Source organism: Fistularia commersonii, chromosome 14 (assembly GCF_037954325.1).
Source record: "Fistularia commersonii isolate RoL2024-O1a breed Wild chromosome 14, RoL_Fcom_v1.0, whole genome shotgun sequence".
NCBI classification, from domain to species: domain Eukaryota; kingdom Metazoa; phylum Chordata; class Actinopteri; order Syngnathiformes; family Fistulariidae; genus Fistularia; species Fistularia commersonii.
Window position 1 is genome coordinate 5,060,897 of NC_141297.1, and position 25,056 is coordinate 5,085,952.

The 25,056-nt window shown below is 42.9% G+C and overlaps 2 protein-coding genes across 2 annotated transcripts in view; both read left to right on the forward strand.

The window, feature by feature from the left end:
* LOC147227015 (uncharacterized) overlaps positions 1 to 20,266 on the forward strand; it is a 31,724-nt gene extending 11,458 nt beyond the window's left edge. The window contains 13 exon segments of the mRNA XM_086159983.1: positions 320 to 396; positions 560 to 676; positions 11,508 to 11,521; positions 11,607 to 11,731; positions 11,986 to 12,091; positions 13,313 to 13,391; positions 13,554 to 13,776; positions 14,293 to 16,090; positions 16,201 to 16,374; positions 16,579 to 16,767; positions 18,481 to 18,654; positions 19,436 to 19,482; positions 19,697 to 20,266. Of these exon segments, the coding sequence (XP_086016109.1) occupies positions 320 to 396; positions 560 to 676; positions 11,508 to 11,521; positions 11,607 to 11,731; positions 11,986 to 12,091; positions 13,313 to 13,391; positions 13,554 to 13,776; positions 14,293 to 16,090; positions 16,201 to 16,374; positions 16,579 to 16,767; positions 18,481 to 18,654; positions 19,436 to 19,482; positions 19,697 to 20,238 (3,665 nt within the window). The 3' untranslated portion in view covers positions 20,239 to 20,266.
* Positions 689 to 7,960, forward strand: LOC147227016 (protein NLRC3-like). Its single transcript, XM_086158962.1, has 8 exons — positions 689 to 788; positions 1,325 to 3,122; positions 3,237 to 3,410; positions 3,613 to 3,786; positions 4,505 to 4,678; positions 4,783 to 4,956; positions 5,757 to 5,803; positions 6,035 to 7,960. Exons 1-8 carry the CDS (start codon positions 752 to 754, stop codon positions 6,574 to 6,576), a joined length of 3,120 nt encoding a protein of 1,039 aa, XP_086015088.1. The 5' UTR covers positions 689 to 751; the 3' UTR covers positions 6,577 to 7,960.
* Positions 20,267 to 25,056: the final 4,790 nt, after the last annotated feature.

Sequence of the window (25,056 nt, forward strand, 5' to 3'; positions counted from 1 at the left end):
CTGATAATTTTCCACGGCACACCTGACGATCTCTCACGGCGCACTGGTTGAAAATCATTGCCTGACAGGACAGGTCCTTCCCTTTTCATCACCTGCCGCCCCCTGTTGTCCAGAGAGTGATGTTACATTCTGTGGAAAGATCAGTTATTTTTTGCCACAAAGAAGGAATGATTTGATTGTTTCAAATGTGTTGAAATGTTTAAGCCTTCATTGGTCAGATACATTTATTGCATTTACTGATGGAGTGATTCTATCAGAACACACTTCCTTTCACTCTGAGTGGGAGACTTATTCGCGGTCCCCATCTTTTCCCCCAGAGGTGATCAGCTGGAGTCAGATGTTCTCAGTGGTCCGTCTGTCCAGCAGCATCAAACACACCTGGACTCTGTACTTATGGTATGTAAATGTACAAACACCACTGTCAAGCAGAGCTACTCAAGTGACCTTCTGGTCCCAACAGTGTCAGTGCTGTACTCTGTAGACCCCAAGGGTTTTCAGTGGACCACAAAAGATCTGATGGTGTTTCTACTGCTCATGTTGACCTTCAACCCTGTTCCAGCTGCTGGAGGAGAACATGATCAGCTTCGTGAGGAAGGAGATGAAGAGAGTCCAGAGGCTCCTGACTACAGATTACCCAGAGAGCTACTGGAGCCAGACTGAGGACGACGAGGTGCCGGTGGGTGAAGATGAAGAGAAGAGGAAGAGCAGCAGGGAGGCCTTTCTGAAGATCACACTGCACCTCCTGAGGAGAATGAAGGAGGAGGAGCTGGCTGATCGTCTGCAGAGCAGTAAGACTGGAGATTCACCTCATCTCCATTTCAAGTATTTAGATTGTCTCTGAAACCTGGAGACATCTGGACTGGCTTCAGGTCACCTGGGGATGCTTCAGCTCTCATCAGAAAGACTGGTCCACTTTTATTTAGAATATGAGAGAAAAAGATCAGTGACTAATAACACATTTTAGAGTCAGTATCCAAACCTGATCTTGTGATTGGCTTAGAGTAGCTGACACTGGACCTGTTTTGTTTGGTTCTGATCAGTTCCAGTTTGTTGTTCATCATGGTTTCATCTGAGATTCTTCATCCAAGATGAAGTCATCTGAATGTCCATTTATCCATCTCCTGGAAAGGTTGAGTTTGTGCTTGTTCACAAAGTATTTATAATTTTCTTTCACATGTTCAGCTTTATCTTTTGGCCCTTCAATCATCTCCAGGTCACTCGTTGTAGGCCCAGAGCTTCACACCAGTTCAGTTTTCCTTATGTGACATGCGGATTCCAAGAAGTGAATGACAGACAATCACCACACTGACTCTTTCTTCTCCAGGAACTCGTGCTGCTCAGTGTCAACATGAGCTGAAGTGCAGACTGCAGAAGAACTCTCAGTGTATCTTCGAGGGGATCACCAGAGCAGGAAAGCCAACTCTTCTCAATGACATCTTCACAGAGCTCTACATGACAGAGGGAGAAGCTGCAGGGGTCAACGATGAACATGAGATCAGACAGATTGAAGCAGCATCCAGGAAGTCAATCAGACCAGAAACAACCATCAGACGAGAAGACCTTTTTAAAGGCTTACCAGGAAGAGATGGACCAATCAGAACAGTGCTGACAAAGGGAGTGGCTGGTATTGGGAAAAAAATCCTAACACAGAAGTTCACTCTGGACTGGGCTGAAGACAAAGCCAACCAGGACATACAGTTCCTGTTTCCATTCACCTTCAGAGAGCTGAATGTGCTGAAAGGGACAAAGTACAGCTTGGTGGACCTTGTTCATCTCTTCTTCACTGAAAGCAAAGAAGCAGGAATCTGCCGTTTTGAAGAATATCAGGTTGCCTTCATCTTACACGGTCTGGATGAGTGTCGACTTCCTCTGGACTTCAACAACAACAAGATCCTGACTGATGTTACGGAGTCCGCCTCAGTGGATGTGCTGCTGACCAATCTCATCAGGGGGAATCTGCTTCCCTCTGCTCGCCTCTGGATCACCACAAGACCTGCAGCGGCCAATCAAATCCCTCCGCAGTGTGTTGGCATGGTGACAGAGGTCAGAGGATTCACAGACCTCCAGAAGGAAGAGTACTTCAGGAAGAGATTCAGAGATGCAGAGCAGGCCCAAAGAGTCATGAAACACATCAAGACCTCCAGAAGTGTCCACATCATGTGCCACATCCCAGTCTTCTGCTGGATCACTGCCACAGTTCTGGAGGACGTGTTGAAGACCAGAGAGGGAGGAGAGCTGCCCAGGACCCTGACTGAGATGTACATCTATTTCCTGGTTGTTCAGGTCAAACTGATGAACACCAAGTTGAATCAAGGACCTGCTACAGATCCACACTGGAATCCAGAGAGCGAACGGATGATCTTGTCTTTAGGAAAACTGGCTTTTGAGCAGCTGCAGAAAGGCAACCTGATCTTCTATGAATCAGACCTGACAGAGTGTGACTTGGATATCAGTGCAGCCTCAGTGTACTCAGGAGTGTTCACACAGATCTTTAAAGAGGAGAAAGGACTCTACCAGGGCAAGGTGTTCTGCTTTGTCCATCTCAGCGTTCAAGAGTTTCTTGCTGCTCTTCATGTCCATCAGACCTTCTTCAATTCCAGTGTCAATCTGCTCCCTAAAAAACAAACATCAAGGATGTTTAAAGTCTTTCAAAAGAGTTCAACTCAAACACACTTCTATCAGAATGCTGTGGAGGAGGCACTACAGAGTCCAAATGGACACCTGGATTTGTTCCTTCGTTTCCTCCTTGGTCTTTCACTGAAGACCAATCAGAAACTCCTTGGATTGGTGACTCAGAAAGAACCTCACTCAGGGACCAATCAGGAAACAATTGGATTCATCAAGGAGAAGATCGGTGACAACTTGTCTCCAGAGAAATCCATCAATCTGTTCCACTGTTTGAATGAACTCAGAGATCATTCACTCGTGGAACAGATCCAACAGCAGCTGAGATCAGGATGTCTCTCAGTAGATCATCTTTCTCCTGCTCACTGGTCGGCTCTGGTCTTCATCCTACTCTCATCTGATGAAGATCTGGACGTGTTTGATCTGAAGAAATACTCTGCTTCAGCGGAGGCTCTTCTGAGGTTACTGCCAGTGGTCAAGGCTTCAAATAAATCTCAGTAAGTCGATGAAATGCTGAGTTTGTGAAGAATTTCAATTTCCTTTTATAAATCCAAATGAATCCAAATATGAATAATCAAAGGCATTTGTTTTCCTGGTTGATTCTTTCATAGACTGAGTGACTGTAACCTGTCAGGGAGAAGTTGTGAACTTCTTTCTTCAGTTCTCAGCTCTCAGTCCTCCAGTCTGAGACACTTGGATCTGAGTAACAACCTGCTGGAGGATTCAGGTATAGAGCAGTTGTCTGCTGGACTGGAGAGTCCACATTGTCACCTGGAGACTCTCAGGTCAGAATAAAATTTGTCTGAAAATGTATAAATTCTTCTTGATGAGGATATTCCAGTGTCAAATACTTTTTAAAATAAGTTGCCACAAATTTATAGCTTTATATTCCAGCTATGTAACTCAGTGAATCAATATGCTATGTGAAATTCAATATTTGATTATTTTTATGTCAAGTATAATTCTTGATTTATTGTATTCATTTAGACTGGATGGCTGTAACCTGTCAGCGAGAAGTTGTGAACGTCTGTCTTCAGTTCTCAGCTCTCAGTCCTCCAGTCTGAGACACCTGGATCTGAGTAACAACCGGCTGGAGGATTCAGGGATAAAGCTGCTGTGTGTCGGACTTCAGAGTCCAAATTGTCACCTGGAAACTTTCAGGTAAACATATTTCTATTTGAGAAATTGAAAAGGGCCTTTGTGAAGACTATTATGGTAAATGGAATTGGAATTCAAACTTCATATACACTTCTGATCCAAAATGCAACCGTAATATTTACAGGTTATACTGAATTTGCTGGTCGGGATCAGTGATTTTTTTTATTAACTTTTTTTTAAATGTTGGATGCCAAAAGAAATAGAAAACACTGAGGTCAGAATATAGCCGTGTTTTTTTTCTAAATGGCAAAGATTCTTCATGAGATTATTAGGCAGTGTCAAACTTTGTTTAAAAAGTCTCCAAATTATAATTTTATTCAAAGTAACATTACTATAAGGGGATCAAATGAAAATGCTGTCTCTAATTACTTGAAAGGTTTCATGTCAAATTAAGTATCTGCACTTTTAAGTGAAGTTTTACCTCTAGTTGCTTTGTGGTTCTACGGCATTGATCTAACGTTTCTAAATAACTTGTACAAGCTGCATTTCCCTCAGAGCACATTAAACTCAAGCAAAATGTTCTGGTTTCAAAAATTGAACAAAGAAAGCTAGAACAGAATAGATATCTAGATAAACGATCATGATTGTCTCACCAGTGCCCTGAATCTAGTTCATTTTTCTGCACAAAATGTAACGCAGTTGGTGCAGGAATACCATAATTAAAAGGAACAAGAAAACTAACATTCCACAGTCTGGTATAATTATTTAAATATCTCTTCAGGTTGATGGACTGTAACCTGTCAAAGGGAAGTTGTGAACATCTGTCCTCAGTTCTCAGCTCTCAGTCCTCCAGTCTGACAGAGCTGGATCTGAGTAACAACGACCTGCAGGATTCAGGTGTAAAGCAATTGTCTGCTGGACTGGAGAGTCCTCATTGTCACCTGGAAACCCTCAGGTCAGTAAACACTTTATTTGAAGTATTCATTTTATCTCAAGGCTGCTCTATATTTTTCTATGATTATTCTCGTCACATGATGATCTTCAATGTCTCCTTTCCAGTCTCTCAGGTTGTCTGATCACAGAAGAAGGTTGTTCTTCTCTGGCCTCAGCTCTGAACTCCAACCCGTCCCATCTGAGACAGCTGGACCTGAGCTTCAACCATCCGGGAGACTCAGGAGTGAAGCTGCTGTCTGCTGGACTGGAGGATCCACACTGGAGGCTGGAGACGCTCATGTAAGAATTCCAGAACTTAAATACTGCAGATGCATAAACATAAAACCACAGTTTTCAACAAGAATTAACATAAATATGGAAATATTTGATTTCAGATGTCTGAGAGGTTCTCAGTCATCCAGGTCATGGTGAATTCTTATCAAAATCTTCTTGTTGTGGCAACTGGACTTGAATTTCTTTACTTGAAGATGTTTCACCCTTCATCCACCTCATCATGCACCCTCTGAACAGCCAGGAAAGATTCACCACCAGAACCCCAGTAACTTCTGCATGAGCCTCAGTTCATGTGTTCCAACAGGTTTCCCTCCTTCGTTTAGCTTTACCTTTTCACATTCCAATCCAGGTAATCCCAGAAAAGTTGCTCTTCTGTCCCAGCGAATGACACCACCATTAGCATAAGAACCTCCTTAGATGCTCCTTAGGTTTTTGTGCCGATCAACTCATACATTTAAATAACAAGTCCCCATAACCTGGACCCACCCAAAACCCTGGCAGTTAAATTCGCAAACTCTCCACAGGTCATTAGCACTGAAGAAGCCTCTCAGATGAAGTGTGAAACATCTTCAAGTGAAGAAACTCAAGTCCAGTAGCCATGTGAGATGCGGTTCTGGAATCCTCAATCCTTGAGTTTTACTTACCTGATCTAAATAAAAACACACTGCTGTGTTGATCCCTCACATCAGCAGGTCCAGATATGAAGCCTTTGTTTGCAAAGCTGAAATAGTGGCTGTATTTAGGTTTCACCACTCAAAATGAGAAATCAGGTTTTGATAAACAGGTTCTTGTGTTTCTTCCTCCAGGGTGGACCATGGTGGAGAGCACAGGTTAAAACCTGGACTGAGGAAGTGTAAGTGTGGATTTTCTCTTGATTTATGACAATTAAACACAATCAGCTTTGACTGAAACACAGAGCTGATAGTTGAGGTGTTTTGTGGTTCAATCAGGGTTAACAGTAGATGACTGACAACGTGGACATCGTGAGACTTTACAGAGAGTCACATCTCAGGGTATCAAGGAAAATGAATCCAAGGGATGATTCAAATGATTCATTATTTTTGTGTCTTATATTCTCTATCAGATTGGTGTGAACTCACATTGGACTCAAACACTGCAAACAGATGTCTGAAGCTGTCTGACAACAGGACAGTGACAGGCGTAGAAGAACAACAACCATATCCTGATCATCCAGAGAGATTTGACTACTGGCCAATGTTGCTGTGTAGAAATGGTTTGACTGGTCGCTGTTACTGGGAGGTGGAGTGGAGAGGAAGTGTTTATGTAGCAGTGACTTACAGAGGAATCAGAAGGAAAGGATTGCGCTGGCACACCTTTGAATGGAACGACCAGTCGTGGAGTCTGTTCTGCTCTGCCAGTGGTTACATTGTCTGTCACAAAAACCCACTAACATTCATCTCGTCCCCTGTTGTCTCTAACAGAGTTGCAGTGTATGTAGACTGTCCTGCTGGCATTCTGTCCTTCTACAGCGTCTCCCCTGACAAACTGATTCACCTCCACACCTTCAACACCACATTTTCCCAACCTCTTCATCCTGGGTTTAGAGTCGATTCTGGTACCTCAGTGTCTCTATGTTGTTTGCAGGAGGGAGAGTCTTCACTCTGAACATCGGTCTTGCAACTCGGCTGTTATGTCCCAAAACTCAGTATGAATGCTGTATTTTTTGTATCTCGACCAGAACACATGTGGTTGTCAAGTTTAGCTGATGTTGTGCCTCTACACTTCTCCAGTTGCCACAGCAGTCTTGCGTTTTTTTGTCCACCAAGATGGACTTTTTCAGGCTGGTTCACCATCACTGGTTTGTGTGGAACTGGAAGGTGGGTTGTTTATCTGCCTCATTTAATTGTGTTTCAGTCAAATGAGCGGCTCAACTTGTCTTTGAATTGTCTCTGTTATAATTACACAATATGACCAGCAGATGTCAGAGGAACAGAGCAAATCCGGTCTTTCAGTGTGATTCACTCAGGTCTTCCTACACTCATCCACACAGAGGGCAGGGAGGGCAAATCCAACTTTTACAGATTCCACTTGCATAATTGTCCCACAATTCTCTTCTATCAGTAACAGTGAACCGTCACCACCGATAAACAAATAACTCATCAAAACTCAAAAACTCAAGTCAGTTTTTGCTGGTGTTTGGATAATTTGTTGGCATTTTTTTATTAATCATTTTCTGTTTTACATCATCTATTACAGCTTGTTGGGTAATCTAGTGCGTTCTCAATTATTTTTCCAATTATTCGGTCATCAAGGTGTATTTCCCTGATTTAAAAAAAACAACAAACATTTAAGAGCTCTTGTCAAAAACATCTTTGTGGTAAATGGATGAACAAGATTTTTTTTTCCCTTGAAGGCGTCTGAAGACGAAATTTTAGATTTTGACAAGAATTAACCATGACTTGGATGATTGACAACCTCCACAGACAATATTCAAGAGTATTGTCTGTGCAAACCTTTACCGTATTTTGCGGACCACGAGGCACAATATCAATGAACGGGTCTATTTTCATTCATAAGGCGCACCAAGTTACAAGGCGCATGACAAAACATACGGTATAGAAAGTGACACAAAACAGTCAGTTTAGTCAAACTTCATTCATCTCCAAACAACCCAACCTGCAAAAACTCATTTCGTGGAGATCTTGTGCAGCCGCCCCCCCACACACACATATACATGCACACAACAAAGGTTTCTTATAAATAAAACAAATACAAATGCTGCTTGCTCTGCAGACTTGAGCAACTTCCCTGACACTTCAATGACAGTGTGAATTAATTTGTTGATTTTACAAGACATCAGGTTGCAAACAGTACACCACGCCACACTGTCATTATTTTTCACCCTTATGAGTTTGTGTAATGGGAGGTGTAGTGGGTTTTATATTTTTGGGTTTTGGAGCACGCTGCCTCTGCCATCTTGCAGCCTACACTGACTAAACTGACAACTTTGTTCCCCGAGAAAATAAATAAAAGCCCGTCCTTACTGAAAGTTTATTTGCTCATTTTTCTGAGTAAACCAATCAGGATGCTCTCTGTTTAGCAGGCGCTATGAACAGGCACACACACACAGTTCCACACGCACGCATCGTCTCTCTCACTCTCAATCGTGTGTGTGTGCGCATTCTAAGATGCGTATTAGATGCCCGTGATAGCGGATGCCTGAAGTGAATGTGAAGTTGGAACAACGTTGTCTTCATGCTCTACATAATTAGTTGTCCAACATTGTCTGACGTTGCAATCTATATTCAACCAAGGACAGACTTTAATGGGTTAAAGAGCCCTGTCAGGTGGGAATGGTCCGACAATCAATCAAGCTGACGACTTCATCGCTTGCCAAAGTCGCACAAAAACATCTTGACGGGTGTTTGAGCGCAGTGTACCACATAAAATTGGTCAGGTCAGTAAGCACAACAAGAATTTGCAAATGAGGCGCACAGCCGATTTTTGAGAAAATTTAAGGATTTTAAATGCGCCTTATAGTGCGAAAAATACGATATATGTATATAAACATATATGTATATAAATGGCATAGAATAATAATGGGGAAAAAAGAAAACAAGTTTTTTTTATATATTTAAATTATTATCCGATAACTGCAAACGTCACATGTCATGAAGTCATTCAAGAGGCTTGTACTCCAGCACCTGACAGACTGGCTGTCTGCTTCCCTGGACCCTCTGTAGTTTGCGTTCAGACAGCTCATGGATGTGGAGGATACACTGTGAGACTCACTTTCTTTGATTTCTCCAGTGCCTTCAATAGCATCCACCCACCCTCCTTAAGGACAAACTTCTGAGTATTCAACCTCACACTGACATCACTGCCTGGATCCTGGCCTGGATCCTGGACTACCTCACAGGACGGCCACAGTATGTCAGGGTGGATGGCTGTGTTTCCAAGGCCGTGGTGTGCAGCACAGGAGTGCCCCAAGGTACCGTCCTGTCTCCATTCCTCTCCACCCTCTTCACCTCCGACTTCTGGTACAACTCCACTTCCTGCCGCCTTCAGAAGTTCTCCGATGACTCTTCCATTGTTTGATGCATCAACGATGACGATGAGGAGGAGTACAGATGACTAATCGTGAGTTTTGATGAGTGGAGTAACCAGAACCACCTCCTCCTCAACATCTCCAAGATCAAGGAGGTACCAAAATACCAAACCGGTATTTTGTATAGACCGGTATTTTTGATATAGAAAACCTACACAAACAATTTGGCTTGTACAATATAATACATCGGCATCCTGATAAGTGCAAGTTGCTGTGCCAGGAGGTTACCTTCCTGGGTAACCTGCTGCATCCTGCTGCATCATATCCAAGACCAAGGAGGCTGTTGTGGACTTCAGGAAGAATCTAAGGAGACAGGTACTGATCATCATCCAGGGTGAAGAGGTGGAGATAGTGAACTCCTAGAAGTACCGTGGGGTCCACGTTAACAATGGACCCTAACTGGACTGGACACACAACACAGATGCACTCTACAGAAAGGGTCAGGGCAGGATGTTCTCCCTGAGGAGACTGAGGTCATTTGGCGTCTGTAGAGGGTTCCTCAAGACCTTCTACCAGTCTATGGTAGCCAGTTCACTCTGCTTCGCTGTAGTGTGCTATACAAGTCTTTACAAGTCTGTACAAGATAGTGAGGGAAGCCCGCTAGGTGATGGGACCGTACCTGGACCATCTTCTGGCAGTGGGGAGGGTGAAGGACAAACTGGGAGCTATCCTGGACAATCCTTCCCACCCCCTGCATGACAAGCTGTGGCTGATGGGCAGCTCATTAAGCCAATGGCTCATCCCACCCCAGTGCAGAACTGAAAGCTTTAGATGCTCCTTTGGGTCCACGGCCATCAGACTTCACTCGGCCATCTATGTATTTGTCGATGTCTTTTGCTATATTTATATTCATACTTATTGACACTATAATGATCATTCTTCTGTGACAAAAGACTTTCCCCGACGGGGATGAATAAAATACTTCTTATCTTAACATAGGGTAACTTGACAGAACACGATGACTCTATTTGTCAGGTCACTTGGCTTTTTACACCAGCATACATTCTTGTATCAGTTACACCCCATTTTTTCTCTCACATGGTCATGAAACCAAGGTGACAAAGAAGTACAGAGGCTGTTGTTAAGCCATGGAAGCGTGGACTTTAAGCTGAAGTGATGCTGAAGAAATCTGCCTCCATCCTGTTGTCGCCCCAACTTGAGATCAGTCCAACCACCACTCATTGAACCCACAGGTTACAATAACTTCACACCAGATATCAAGCATAGAGGTAAGCCAGCATTGTCAACCGTCTTTGACCAGGACATGTCAAAGGCTGTCTGCCTCTGGTCCAGAGGAAAGGGAATAACTATGAGAGAAAAATCGGAATCCGGTTCGACTGGTTTTCACGTCACTCAGGAATCACATGAAAATCTAGATACCAAACACTGCAGGATTTGAAGTTATGACTTCATTCCAAGAAGACTCCAGGAGACAGCAGGACCGCAAGGGAGAGAGAGCAGCATTTGGTCTCGACATGACAGAGAAGTTTCTGCAAGTCGACCTGGAGGGAGTTCAGCGGGTGAGAATCCTGGCAGAGAAATCTGCAAAATGTCAGAACTTGATCACTTGGATCACATTTTATGATTTTTGATCTTCGGACTCTGGGGGACGTCCTGGTTCTTCACAGGAAACGTTGTTTTAAAATAGTCTGTTTATTTCTTTAAACGTCTTTGTAAACTGCAGCTTGTCAAGGGTTCTTTCCAAGTGTTTTTAGTTTAATACTGAGATTATGAAAGAAATTGTGGAAGTGATATGACTTACACGATGTGTTTTGGTGCTTCGTGTGGTTTTTAAAACCCAGTTATTGTATCTGGCTGATGAATCAGCCATTTCTTACAGAAACAAAAAAAGATATTTCAAACATGAAGACGTATTAAAATCTGCACCTACTAAAGTATAGAAGAAGAGTTGCCTTTATTGCCACATTCAGTTCTTTTGACCAAACAAGGAACATCACCAGGGAGCAGTTGGGGGTTCAGTGTGTAGCTCAACAACACTTTGACAGGCTAGGAGGAACCGGGAATCGGACCAGGAATGTTCAGGTCCAAGGACGACTGCTCAAACCCCTCTGAGCCACACAGCCTCGTAAATATTCTACTTGTATCAGTGGAGGTGCCGGTTTGATAAAATCAAAATATGAATCCAGGAAGTGCCAGAACTTGTGCCACAGCATTCATTCACCCACATGAAGTTTGTTTTGACGGGATTGATGGAGGATGACGTTCCTGAACTATCAAAATAAAACAGGAAGTGAGGAGAGGAAGAAAACGAGACAGAAGATAACAGATGAAAAAGTGCAACAACAAATACAATAATGTGTGTGTGTGTGTGTGTGTGTGTGTGTGTGTGTGTGTGTGTGTGTGTGTGTGTGTGTGTGTGTGTGTGTGTGAGTGTGTGAAGGTGCAGGCTGCCATGAATGAATGTGAGGACAGAGAGGGGGGAGTCCCTGCATTTAAAATCGTTCTGCATGGAGACGATGATGTCCAGACTGAAGCTCAGAGGTGAGAGGATGATCTCCAACTGTCTGTGACTGATCTCCATGTCAGAGCTCATCATTATTCACCCTCTCACTTCTGTGTGTTGAAGTCCTGAGCAGCAGCTCAGACCCGGATCTGGACCCAGTTGTTTGTCCCTCAGAGATGACAGGTCGATGGACTGGCAAACAGACTTCAAACATGGACGTTCCACTGATCAAAGGTCAGATTTAAAAAACGCACTCCAGACAAACAACCTTCTATGTTTGATCCTGATATTATGCTAATTTAGAATAATATTCTAAGTTTGAGTGAATTTTATCCTGATATTTCAAGGCAGGTTTTCAAATCACTTTGATAATTTATGATGAATGAGTTTGAATGAGCAAAAATCACTCTACCGTCATTATTCATCCTCTGAATCTGGTCGTGCTGAAGCCCCAAGCAGCAGCTCAAACCCGGACCTGGACCTGGATCTGGATCTGGATCTGGACCTGGACCTGGATCTGGACCTGGACCCAGCTGTGTGTCCCTCAGAAGTGACTGTTCGATGGAGCAGCCAATAGACTTCAAAGGTGGACGTTCCACTGATCAGAGGTCAGATTTAAAAACCTAAATTGCTCGACCTCCAGACAAACTGCCCTCTATGTTTTGTTCTATATTCTATGATATGTATATTACTAACTCTGTCATGATCTTATGACTGTTTATCACTCATGTTGCAATTTTCAATTTCAAATACAAATTGTCAGTTTCTGACCAGTTTGCATTTCATCCAATGGATCCGTGTAGAAAACATGACATACGTTACAGGACAGGTCCTTCCCTTTTTGTCACCTGGTGTCCCCTGTTGTCCAGAGAGTGATGTTACATTCTGTGGAAAGATCAGTTATTTTCGGCCACAAAGAATGTTTCAAATTTGTTAAAGTGTTTAAGCTTTCAGTGGTCAGATACATTTATTGCATTTACTGATGGAGTGATTCTATCAGGATGTAGAAGAAGTTAAATTTGTGACAAATAGACAGTGAGGTGTTAAACCAACATGAGTTTTATGTTTGGGACAATTTGGGAAATGGCTATTACTCTTTTCCTGACTCTACATGTAGAGTGATGTTTGGATGGTATGCAGGATATAAGATTGTAATTTTTCAAATTTTCTTGCTAATTTAATTTGGTTACACCATTTTGTGGTTTATCAATTATGATGTTCTTATTCAGCCAGGGCTGTACATACCCTTACCTTTGTATTTGAGGATATAATTTTAATGCTGGTTTTTCTCTGTTTAGTTCAGACTGACTGGTTCCTCTCAGTTATTGTCAAGTTCTATAAGAGAGTTTAGAATCAAAGATACCTGGTCGGAGATGGAATAAAAGATTTGGTCCAGAAATGCTGGCTCTAGATGATCTACCAAAGGGGTTTAAGACAATTTTGTAGCACAAAGACTGTGACATTAAGTCCCAGGCTCAGGGAGTCCATTAGAATATAAAAAGTCTAATCCACCAAGGTTCAGACCCCAAAAAGAAGGCGAGAAACCAAGAAAGGAAATAAAATAAGATTTTGCTGAGAACATGAAACTGAGAAAAATGCTGGGAAATCGGATGAGGGGAGAAGTCTTCAAAATAGCAAAGTCCAGTTAATATGACAAGATTTTAACACAATACCATGTTTGATAAATAATCTAGGACAGGCCTTTTACAATAAAAAAAAAAAATTAAATGGAAATGAGAACACCATTTAACCCGGATTCATTGTTCTAAGAACACACTTCCTTTAACACTGTGAGAGTCTAATTCGTGGTCTCCATCTTTTCCCCTCAGAGGTGATCAGCTGAGGTCAGATGTTCTCAGTGGTCCGTCTGTCCAGCAGCATCAAACACACCTGGACTCTGTACTTATGGTATGTAAATGTACAAACACCACTGTCAAGCAGAGCGACTCAAGTGACCTTCTGGTCCCAACAGTGTCAGTGCTGTACTCTGTAGACCCCAAGGGTTTTCAGTGGACCGCAAAGATCTAATGGTGTTTCTACTGCTCATGTTGACCTTCAACCCTCTTCCAGCTGCTGGAGGAGAACATGATCAGCTTTGTGAGGAAGGAGATGAAGAGAGTCCAGAGGCTCCTGACTACAGATTACCCAGAGAGCTGCTGGACTGAGGACGACGAGGTGCTGGTGGGTGAAGATGAAGAGAAGAGGAAGAGCAGCAGGGAGGCGTTTCTGAAGATCACACTGCACCTCCTGAGGAGAATGAAGGAGGAGGAGCTGGCTGATCGTCTGCAGAGCAGTAAGACTGGAGATTCACCTCATCTCCATTTCAAGTATTTAGATTGTCTCTGAAACCTGGAGACATCTGGACTGGCTTCAGGTCACCTGGGGATGCTTCAGCTCTCATCAGAAAGACTGGTCCACTTTTTTTTAGAATATGAGAGAAAAAAATCAGTGACTAATAACGCAGTTTATTATCAGTATCCAAACCTGATCTTGTGACACTGGACCTGTTTTATTTGGTTCTGATCAGTTCCAGTTTGTTGTTCATCATGGTTTCATCTGAGATGCTTCATCCAAGATGAAGTCATCTTAATGTCCATTTATCCACCTCCTGGAAAGGTTGAGTTTCTGCTTGTCTATAAAGTATTTATCAGCTTCTTTCACACGTTCAGCTTTATCTTTTGGCCTTTCAAACATCTCCAGGTCATCTCCTAGGCCCAGAGCTTCACACCAGTTCAGTTTTCCTTATGTGACAAGAAGTTTCCAAGACCTGAATGACAGAAAATCTCCACAATGACTCTTTCTTCTCCAGGAACTCGTGCTGCTGAGTGTCAACATGAGCTGAAGTGTAGACTGCAGAAGAACTTTCAGTGTATCTTCGAGGGGATCACCAGAGCAGGAAAGCCAACTCTTCTCAATGACATCTTCACAGAGCTCTACGTGACAGAGGGAGGGGCTGCAGGGGTCAACGATGAACATGAGGTCAGACAGATTGAAGCAGCATCCAGGAAGTCAACCAGACCAGAAACAACCATCAGACGAGAAGACATTTTTAAAGGCTTACCAGGAAGATATGGACCAATCAGAACAGTGCTGACAAAGGGAGTGGCTGGTATTGGGAAAACAGTCCTAACACAGAAGTTCACTCTGGACTGGGCTGAAGACAAAGCCAACCAGGACATACAGTTCCTGTTTCCATTCACCTTCAGAGAGCTGAATGTGCTGAAAGGGACAAAGTACAGCTTGGTGGAACTTGTTCATCTCTTCTTCACTGAAACCAAAGAAGCAGGAATCTGCCATTTTGAAGAATATCAGGTTGTCTTCATCTTAGACGGTCTGGATGAGTGTCGACTTCCTCTAGACTTCATCAACAACAAGATCCTGACTGATGTTACAGAGTCCGCCTCAGTGGATGTGCTGCTGACCAACCTCATCAGGGGGAATCTGCTTCCCTCTGCCCGCCTCTGGATCACCACAAGACCTGCAGCGGCCAATCAAATCCCTCCGCAGTGTGTAGCCATGGTGACAGAGGTCAGAGGATTCACAGACCTCCAGAAGGAAGAGTACTTCAGGAAGAGATTCAGAGATGCAGAGCAGGCCCAAAGAGTCATGAAACACATCAAGACCTCCAGAAGTGTCCACATCATGTGTCGCATCCCAGTCTTCTGCTGGATCACTGCCACAGTTCTGGAGGACGTGTTGAAGACCAGAGAGGGAGGAGAGCTGCCCAGGACCCTGACTGAGATGTACATCTATTTCCTGGTTGTTCAGGTCAAACTGATGAACACCAAGTTGAATCAAGGACCTGCTACAGATCCACACTGGAATCCAGAGAGCAAACGGATGATCTTGTCTTTAGGAAAACTGGCTTTTGAGCAGCTGCAGAAAGGCAACCTGATCTTCTATAAATCAGACCTGACAGAGTGTGACTTGGATATCAGTGCAGCCTCAGTGTACTCAGGAGTGTTCACACAGATCTTTAGAGAGGAGAGAGGACTCTACCAGGACAAGGTGTTCTGCTTTGTCCATCTCAGCGTTCAAGAGTTTCTTGCTGCTCTCCATGTCCATCTGACCTTCTTCAATTCTGGTGTCAATCTGCTCCCGAAAAAACAAACATGGAGGTTTCCTGTCTTTCAAAAGAGTTCATATGAAACAGAGTTCTATCAGAATGCTGTGGAGGCGGCATTACAGAGTCCAAATGGACACCTGGATTTGTTCCTTCGTTTCCTCCTTGGTCTTTCACTGAAGACCAATCAGAAACTCCTTGGTTTTGGGACTCCTCAGGAAGGACTTGAGTCAGAGACCTATCACAAAACTATTTGGTTTATCAAGGAGGAGATCAGTGAAAAATTGTCTCTTGGGAAATCCATCAATCTGTTTCACTGTTTGAATGAACTCAGAGATCATTCACTCGTGGAACAGATCCAACAGCAGCTGAGATCAGGATGTCTCTCAGTAGATCGTCTTTCTCCTGCTCACTGGTCGGCTCTGGTCTTCATCCTACTCTCATCTGATGAAGATCTGGACGTGTTTGATCTGAAGAAATACTCTGCTTCAGAGGAGGCTCTTCTGAGGTTACTGCCAGTGGTCAAGGCTTCAAAGAAATCTCAGTAAGTGGATGAAATGCTGAGTTTGTGAAGAATTTCCATTTCCTTTTATACATCCAAATGAATCCAAATATGAATAATCAAAGGCATTTGTTTTTGTTGTTAATTCATAGACTGAGTGGCTGTAACCTGTCAGCGAGAAGTTGTGAACTTCTTTCTTCAGTTCTCAGCTCTCAGTCCTCCAGTCTGAGACACCTGGATCTGAGTCACAACGACCTGCAGGATTCAGGTGTAAAGCAATTGTCTGCTGGACTGGAGAGTCCACATTGTCACCTGGAGACTCTGAGGTCAGAATGAAATTTGTCTGAAAATGTATAAATTCTTCTTGATGAGGATTTTCCAGTGTCAAATACTTTTTAAAATAAGTTGCCACGGATGTTTAGCTTATTTTCAAGTTATGTTACTTAAAGTGATCCAATATGCTATCTAAAATTCAATATCTGACATTTATCATGTGACGTATAATTATTCATTTTTTTGTATTTATTCAGACTGAATGGCTGTAGACTGTCAGAGGGAAGTTGTGAACGTCTGTCTTCAGTTCTCAGCTCTCAGTCCTCCAATCTGAGACACCTGGATCTGAGTAACAACAACCTGTGGGATTCAGGTCTAGAGCAGTTGTCTGCTGGACTGAAGAGTCCACATTGTCACCTGGAGACTCTCAGGTCAGAATAAAATTTGTCTGAAAATGTATAATTTCTTCTTGATGAGGATTTTCCAGTGTCAAATAATTTTTAAAATAAGTTGCCACAAATTTGTAGCTTTATATTCAAGTTATATTACTCAAAGTGATTCAATGTGTTACCTAAAATTCAATATTTGACTATTTTTATGTCAGGTATAATTTTTCATTTATTGTATTTATTCAGAATGAGTGGCTGTAACCTGTCAGAGAGAAGTTGTGGACGTCTGTCTTCAGTTCTCAGCTCTCAGTCCTCCAGTCTGAGACACCTGGATCTGAGTAACAACCAGCTGGAGGATTCAGGGATAAAGCTGCTGTGTGTCGAACTTCAGAGTCCACATTGTCGCCTGGTAACTCTCAGGTAAACATATTGCTACTTGAGAAACTGAAAAGGGTCTTTGTGAAGACTATTATGGTAAATGGAATTGTATTCAAACTTCATATACACTTCTGATTGAAATTTTGCAACCATAACATTTATAGGTTATACTGAATTTGCTGGTCAGGTCAGTGATTTTTTTTTCAAATGATGGATGCCAAAATAAATAGAAAACTCTGAGGTCAGAATATTGCAGGTTTTTTTTAACATGACAAAGGTTTTTCATGAGATTATAAGCCAGTGTCATATTTTTTTAAAAAGTCTCCAAATTATTATTATATTCACAGTAGCATTACTATAAGGGGATCAAATGAAAATACAGTCTCCAATTACTTGAAAAGTTTTTATGTGAAATTAAGTATCTGCACTTCTTAGGTGAAGTATCACCTCTCGTTTGCGTTGTGGTTCTATGGCATGGATCAAACGTTACTAAATAACTTGTTGTACAAACTGCATTTCTCTCAGAGCACATTAGAATCAAGCAAAATGTTCTGGCTAAAAAAATTGAACAAAGAAAGCCAAGTTAAATACACAGGTTCCTCTGCTGCAACTCAACATCTTTTCAGTAGAACTGACACATTCAGGGAACTCATGCTGATGGAACCCTCTTCCCTTCCTCTTTCGTCTCGTCCCAGAAGCCCGAGTAGATTCACACAAACTGTCATCTGGAAATACCAACTATGGAGTTATTTGACAAGATTAACCAAGGAACGTAGCTGAAACAGGGCTGGGTCCTGGCTGAACAATTTGACAGATATCTTGATAGACTATCATAATCATGTCACCAGTGACCTGAGACTGGAATAGTTCAGACACAAAATATAACCAAAATCTAGTTTAATGCACCCATCTTGCTCAGGTCCAGGTGCCTGCAGAACAGCTCACTAGATAGACTATCATAAGTGTCTCACCAGTGCCCTGAATCCAGTTTGTTTTTCCGCACAAATTGTAACGCAGTGGGTGCAGGAATACCATTATTAAGAGTAACGAGAAAACTAACATTCCACAGTCCGGTATAATTATTTAAATATCTCTTCAGGTTGATGGGCTGTAACCTGTCAAAGGGAAGTTGTGAACATCTGTCCTCAGTTCTCAGCTCTCAGTCCTCCAGTCTGACAGAGCTGGATCTGAGTTACAACGACCTGCAGGATTCAGGTGTAAAGCAATTGTCTGCTGGACTGGAGAGTCCACATTGTCACCTGGAATCCCTCAGGTCAGTAAACACTTTATTTTAAGTGTTTTTATTTTAAGTCTTTATTTTATCTTAAGATTGCTCTATATTTTTCTATGATTATTATAGTCAGATGATGTTCTTCAATTTCTCCTTTCCAGTCTCTCAGGTTGTCTGATCACAGAAGAAGGTTGTTCTTCTCTGGCCTCAGCTCTGAACTCCAACCCGTCCCATCTGAGACAGCTGGACCTGAGCTTCAACCATCCGGGAGACTCAGGAGTGAAGCTGCTGTCTGCTGGACTGGAGGATCCACACTGGAGGCTGGAGACGCTCAGGTAGGAAATCAAGAACTTAAATACTGAAGATGCATAAACATAAAACAACAGTTTTCAACAACAATTAACATAAATATAGAAATATTTGATTTCAGATGTCTGAAGAGGTTCTCAGTCATCCAGGTCATGGTGAATTCTTATCAAAATCTTCTTGTTGTGGCAAATGGACTTGAATTTCTTTACTTGAAGATGTTTCACCACCTCATCATGCACCCTCTGAACAGCCAGGAAAGATTCACCACCAGAACCCCAGTAACTTCTGCATGAGCCTCAGTTCATGTGTTCCAACAGGATTCACTCCTTTAACTTTACCTTTTCACACTCCAATCCAGGTAATCCCAGAAAAGTTGCTCTTGTGTCCCAACGAACGGCAGCCACGTTAGCATAGAACACCCTTCGACCAAGTTTCGGAGTTTCTGCCGATCACCTCATACATTTAAATAACAAGCCACCATAACCTGGACCCGCCCAAAACCGTGGCAGTTAAATTTGCAAACTCTTAACAGGTCATTAGCACTGAAGAAGCCTCTCAGATGAAGTGTGAAACATCTTCAAGTGAAGAAATTCAAGTCCAGGGGCCATGTGAGATGCGGTTCTGGAATTTTACTTACCTGATCTAAATAAAAACACACTGCTGTGTCGATCCCTCACTTCAGCAGGTCCAGATATGAAGCCTTTGTTTGCAAAGCTGAAATAGTGGCTGTATTTAGGTTTCGCCACTCAAAAGGAGAAATCAGGTTTTGATAAAAAGGTGATGAGATTCTTGTGTTTCTTCCTCCAGGGTGGACCATGGTGGAGAGCACAGGTTAAAACCTGGTCTGAGGAAGTGTAAGTGTGGATTTTCTCTTGATTCATGACAATTAAACACAATCAGCTTTGACTGAAACACAGAGATGATAGTTGAGGTGTGTGGTTGTTAAACCAGGACTGAAATGGGACATCATGAGACTTTACAGAGTCACATCTCAGGGTTTCAAGGATAACTAATCCATCAGATGACTCAAATGATTCATTTATTTTTTTGTCCTATATTCTCCATCAGATTGGTGTGAACACACACTGGATTTAAACCCTGGAGTCAGACATCTGAAGCTGTGTGACAACAGGACAGTTGCAGCTGTAGAACCGCTATATGCTGATCATCCAGAGAGATTTGACCAGTGGTTTCTGCTGCTGTGTAGAAATAGTTTGACTGGTCGCTGTTACTGGGAGGTGGAGTGGAGAGGAAGTGTTGCTGTAGCAGTGAGTTACAGAGAAATCAGAAGGGAAGGATGTCAGAGGGACATTTGGTTTGGATGGAACGACCAGTCGTGGAATCTGTTCTGCTCTGCCAGTGGTTACCAAATCCGTCACCAAAACACATTAACATTCATCTCCTCCCCTGTTGTCTCTAACAGAGTTGCAGTGTATGTAGACTGTCCTGCTGGCATTCTGTCCTTCTACAGCGTCTCTTCTGACAAACTGATTCACCTCGACACCTTCCACACCACATTTACCCAACCTCTTTATCCTGGGTTTAGAGTCGGTTCTGGTTCCTCAGTGTCTCTATGTTGTTTGCAGGAGGGAGAATTGCACTTTTTGTAAGTTGCTTTGGATAAAAGCATCTGCCAAATGATTGTAATGTAATGAAATCTATGTCGGTGGATTCTGAAGGGGCTGGAGAAGATGATGGTGTGGGCCCGGATGAGCTTCAAACCTGCCAAATCTAGGTTGATGGTGCTCAGGAAGGGGAAGGTAGAAGACAAGTTCCGCTTCAACATCGCAGGTGCAGCTATCCCTACAATATCAGAGAGGCCAGTCAAGAGTCTGGGCAAGATGTTTGATAGCTCTCTCAAAGATGCAGCATCCATAAAGACAGCTTGCGTTGAGTTGGATGTCTGGTTGAAGTCTGTGGACAAGTCCGGTCTACCTGGAAAATTCAAGGCTTGGGTCTACCAGCACGGCATCCTCCCCAGGATCCTCTGGCCGCTCCTCATCTATGCCGTCCCACTCTCCACAGTAGAAACCCTGGAGGGGAAAGTCAGTAGCCACCTCCGGAGATGGCTGGGGTTACCAAAGACCCTGAGCAGCATTGCTCTCTATGGGCGCAACAACAAACTGCAGCTGCCCTTCAAGTCCTTGGAGGAGGAGTTCAAGGTAGCCAGAGCCAGAGAGGTGGTGCTGCACAGGGATTCCAGCGATCCAAAGGTGGCTAATGCGGGAATCCAGGTAAGGACAGGCAGGAAGTGGAAGGCAGAAGAGGCTGTACAAACTGAAGCTGAAGCTGAAGCTAGGCTGCGCCATAGGACTCTGGTGGGAGTCGTCACACGGGGTCGAGCTGGCCTAGGTTCTTTCCCAACCCCCCAAATGAACACCAGGGGGAAGGAGAGGAGGCGCCTGGTCCAAGAGGAGGTGAGAGCAGCTGTGGAGGAATCAAGATCGTGCAAGGCGGTGGGCATGAGACAGCAGGGAGCCTGGACAAGATGGGAAAATGCACTTGAGAGGAAAGTTACCTGGACAGAGATCTGGAAAGCTGAGCCCCATCGCATCAAATTTCTTGTCCAGGCAGTGTATGATGTGCTGCCCAGTCCATCGAACCTGCGTACTTGGGGCTTGGCGGAGTCGCCAGCCTGCCCATTGTGTTCTAAGAGAGGCACCTTAGACACGTCCTAAGCTGCTGCACCACAGCATTAGGAGATGGGTGCTACCGATGGAGGCATGACCAAGTCCTGAAGACCATCGCTGAGGCACTCAGCACAGGGTTGGTTTGGGCAAAGCAGTTCCGCCCTGCCAAGAACTCCATTGGCTTTGTCAGGGCTGGGGAGCAGGCGGCCACTGCCAAAGAACAACAGCAGGCACCCTGACATCTGCAAGAGACTGGCAGCTGCTAGTGGACCTTGGAAAACAGCTTAAGTTCCCGAGCCATATTGCAACCACCACCCTCCGTCCAACATCCTGGTAACATTATATCAAAATATTTATTTGATGATGTGTTGATTTTGGTAGTCCTGCAGGGATTCCTATCCTTCATTTTTTGATAGTAAAACAGTAGTTTATGATATTGTTTATTCTAGACCACTATAGCACTCTATCAAAGTCAATTTTATTGTCAATACTGCCGTATGTTTCACACATACATTTAAATTGCATTTCTTTAAGACCCACGGCACATGGGTCATTTTCTGTTATGTTACAAAAGAGTAAATAGCACATATATTGTTGAATTGTATTGTACTCCACAATAAGTATAATTTCATTGTATGATGTAACATAATGATGCACGGTATTGTTTACGGTCTCAGTTGAGATGGCTTGTTATGTTGCTATGAAACAAAAAAAAGCCATCTCAACTTGGACCAATCCCCAACTCATGTACTTATATCTTATAATTTATGTACATAACTTATGAGCAGTTATGTAATTAAAACTCCCCACTGAGAAGAAATCAAGTTCATTACTGAGATCCTCCAAAGATCTTCTCACCGTTGTCATGGAGGTACCTGTAGACATTCCTGCTGGAGCAGCAAAGTGCTGCCATGAGGTTTAACATCACAAGAGCAGAGATCAAACGAAGAAAAACCGTAAGGTGTATCTGAAAGAGAAAATACACAACAAAATGAATGTTTTGGCTGTTTTCCTCATTATTTACCAACTTCCCTTTTCCAGTGAGGCATATCCAGTCTTTTCAGGAATGGCAGCATTGTGAGCAACATTCAAACACACAATTTCTCCAGCGTTTTGTTTTGTTTTCTTCCTGATATTAGTGTCACTTGGGATCGCCGCATCCATCACTATGGCTGTTGTCAGAGCAATGAACTGATCTATGGATAATGATAACAATGAACTGATATTGATTATTGTATTCTTGTTTTTTTCACTATTTTTTCTTGGTTACATTTTATTTTGACAAACTGATTTGTGCTGATGATGCACTCTGCTCCTCTTGATTATATAAACCTGTTTCACCTGCTGTCTGGGAGGGAAGACAGGAGAGTGGGTCGTACTTTTGTTGACCGCAAGTTATAAGTTCTGATCGCTGCAATTAACATTGATATTGTATTCTGCACGTCATCTTGAGTTTTTCCTTTATTTTGCAATAAATCTACAAAATCGACATCTTCAATCTGAGCAAATAGTTTGGCAGCGCATCCTTCAATTTACAAGACCCATGTCGGCCTCTCAGCGACTCTACACTTCTCCAGTTCTACAGCAGTCTTGCATTTTTTTGTCCACCAAGATGGACTTTTTCAGGCTGGTTCACCATCACTGGTTTGTGTGGAACTGGAAGGTGGGTTGTTTATCTGCCTCATTTAATTGTGTTTCAGTCAAATGAGTTGCTCAACTGGTCTTTGAATGGTCTCTGTTGTAATGACACAATATGACCAGCAGATGTCAGAAGAACAGAGCAAATCCGGTCTTTCAGTGTGATTCACTCAGGTCTTCCTACACTCATCCACACAGAGGGCAGGGAAGGCAAATCCAACTTCTACAGATTCCACTTGCATAATTGTCCCACAATTCTCTTCTATCAGTAACAATGAACTGTCACCACAGATAAAACAAATAACTCATCAGAACTCAAAAAACTCAAGTCAGTTTTTGCTGGTGTTTGGATACTTTGTTGGCAAATTTTTATTAATTATTTTCTGTTTTACATCATCTATTACAGCTTGTTGGGTAATCTAGTGCGTTCTCAATTATTTTTCCAATTATTCGGTCATCAAGGTGTATTTCCCTGATTTAAAAAAAAACCCAAACATTTAAGAGCTCTTGTCAAAAACATCTTTGTGGTAAGTGGATGAACAAGATGTTTTTTTTCCCTTGAAGACGAAATTTTGGATTTTGACAAGAATTAACCATGACTTGGATGATTGACAACCTCCACAGACAATATTCAAGAGTATTTTCTGTGCAAACGTTTACCGTATTTTGCGGACCACGAGGCGCAATATCAATGAACCGGTCTATTTTCATTCATAAGGCGCACCAAGTTACAAGGCGCATGACAAAACATACGGTATAGAAAGTGACACAAAACAGTCAGTATAGTCGAACTTCATTCATCTCCAAACAACCCAACCTGCAAAAACTCATTTCGTGGAGATCTTGTGCAGCCGCCCCCCACACACACATATACATGCACACAACAAAGGTTTCTTATAAATAAAACAAATACAAATGCTGCTTGCTCTGCAGACTTGAGCAACTTCCCTGACACTTCAATGACAGTGTGAATTAATGTGTTGATTTTACAAGACATCAGGTTGCAAACAGTACACCACGCCACACTGTCATTATTTTTCACCCTTATGGGTTTGTGTAAAGGGAGGTGTAGTGGGTTTTATATTTTTGGTTTCTGGAGCACGCTGCCTCTGCCATCTTGCAGCCTACACTGACTAAACTGACAACTTTGTTCCCCGAGAAAATGAATAAAAGCCCGTCCTCACTGAAAGTTTATTTGCTCATTTTTCTGAGTAAACCAATCAGGATGCTCTCTGTTTAGCAGGCGCTATGAACAGGCACACACACACAGTTCCACATGCACGCATCGTCTCTCTCACTCTCAATCTTGTGTGTGTGTGCATTCTAAGATGCGTATTAGATGCCCGTGATAGCGGATGCCTGAAGTGAATGTGAAGTTGGAACAACGTTGTCTTCATGCTCTACATAATTAGTTGTCCAACATTGTCTGACGTTGCAATCTATATTCAACCAAGGACAGACTTTAATGGGTTAAAGAGCCCTGTCAGGTGGGAATGGTCCGACAATCAATCAAGCTGACGACTTCATCGCTTACCAAAGTCGCACAAAAACATTTTGACGGGTGTTTGAGCGCAGTGTACCACATAAAATTGGTCAGGTCAGTAAGCACAACAAGAATTTGCAAATGAGGCGCACAGCCGATTTTTGAGAAAATTTAAGGATTTTAAATGCGCCTTATAGTGCGAAAAATACGATATATGTATATAAACATATATGTATATAAATGGCATATAATAATAATGGGGAAAAAAGAAAACAAGTTTTTTTATATATATAAATTATTATCCGATAACTGCAAACGTCACATGTCATGAAGTCATTCAAGAGGCTTGTACTCCAGCACCTGAAAGACTGGCTGTCTGCTTCCCTGGACCCTCTGTAGTTTGCGTTCAGACAGCTCATGGGTGTGGAGGATACACTGTGAGACTCACTCTCTCTGACTCCTACAGTGCCTTCAATAGCATCCACCCACCCTCCTTAAGAACAAACTTCTGAGTATTCAACCTCACACTGACATCCCTGCCTGGATCCTGGCCTGGATCCTGGACTACCTCACAGGACAGCCACAGTATGTCAGGGTGGATGGCTGTGTTTCCAAGGCCGTGGTGTGCAGCACAGGAGTGCCCCAAGGTACCGTCCTGTCTCCATTCCTCTTCACCC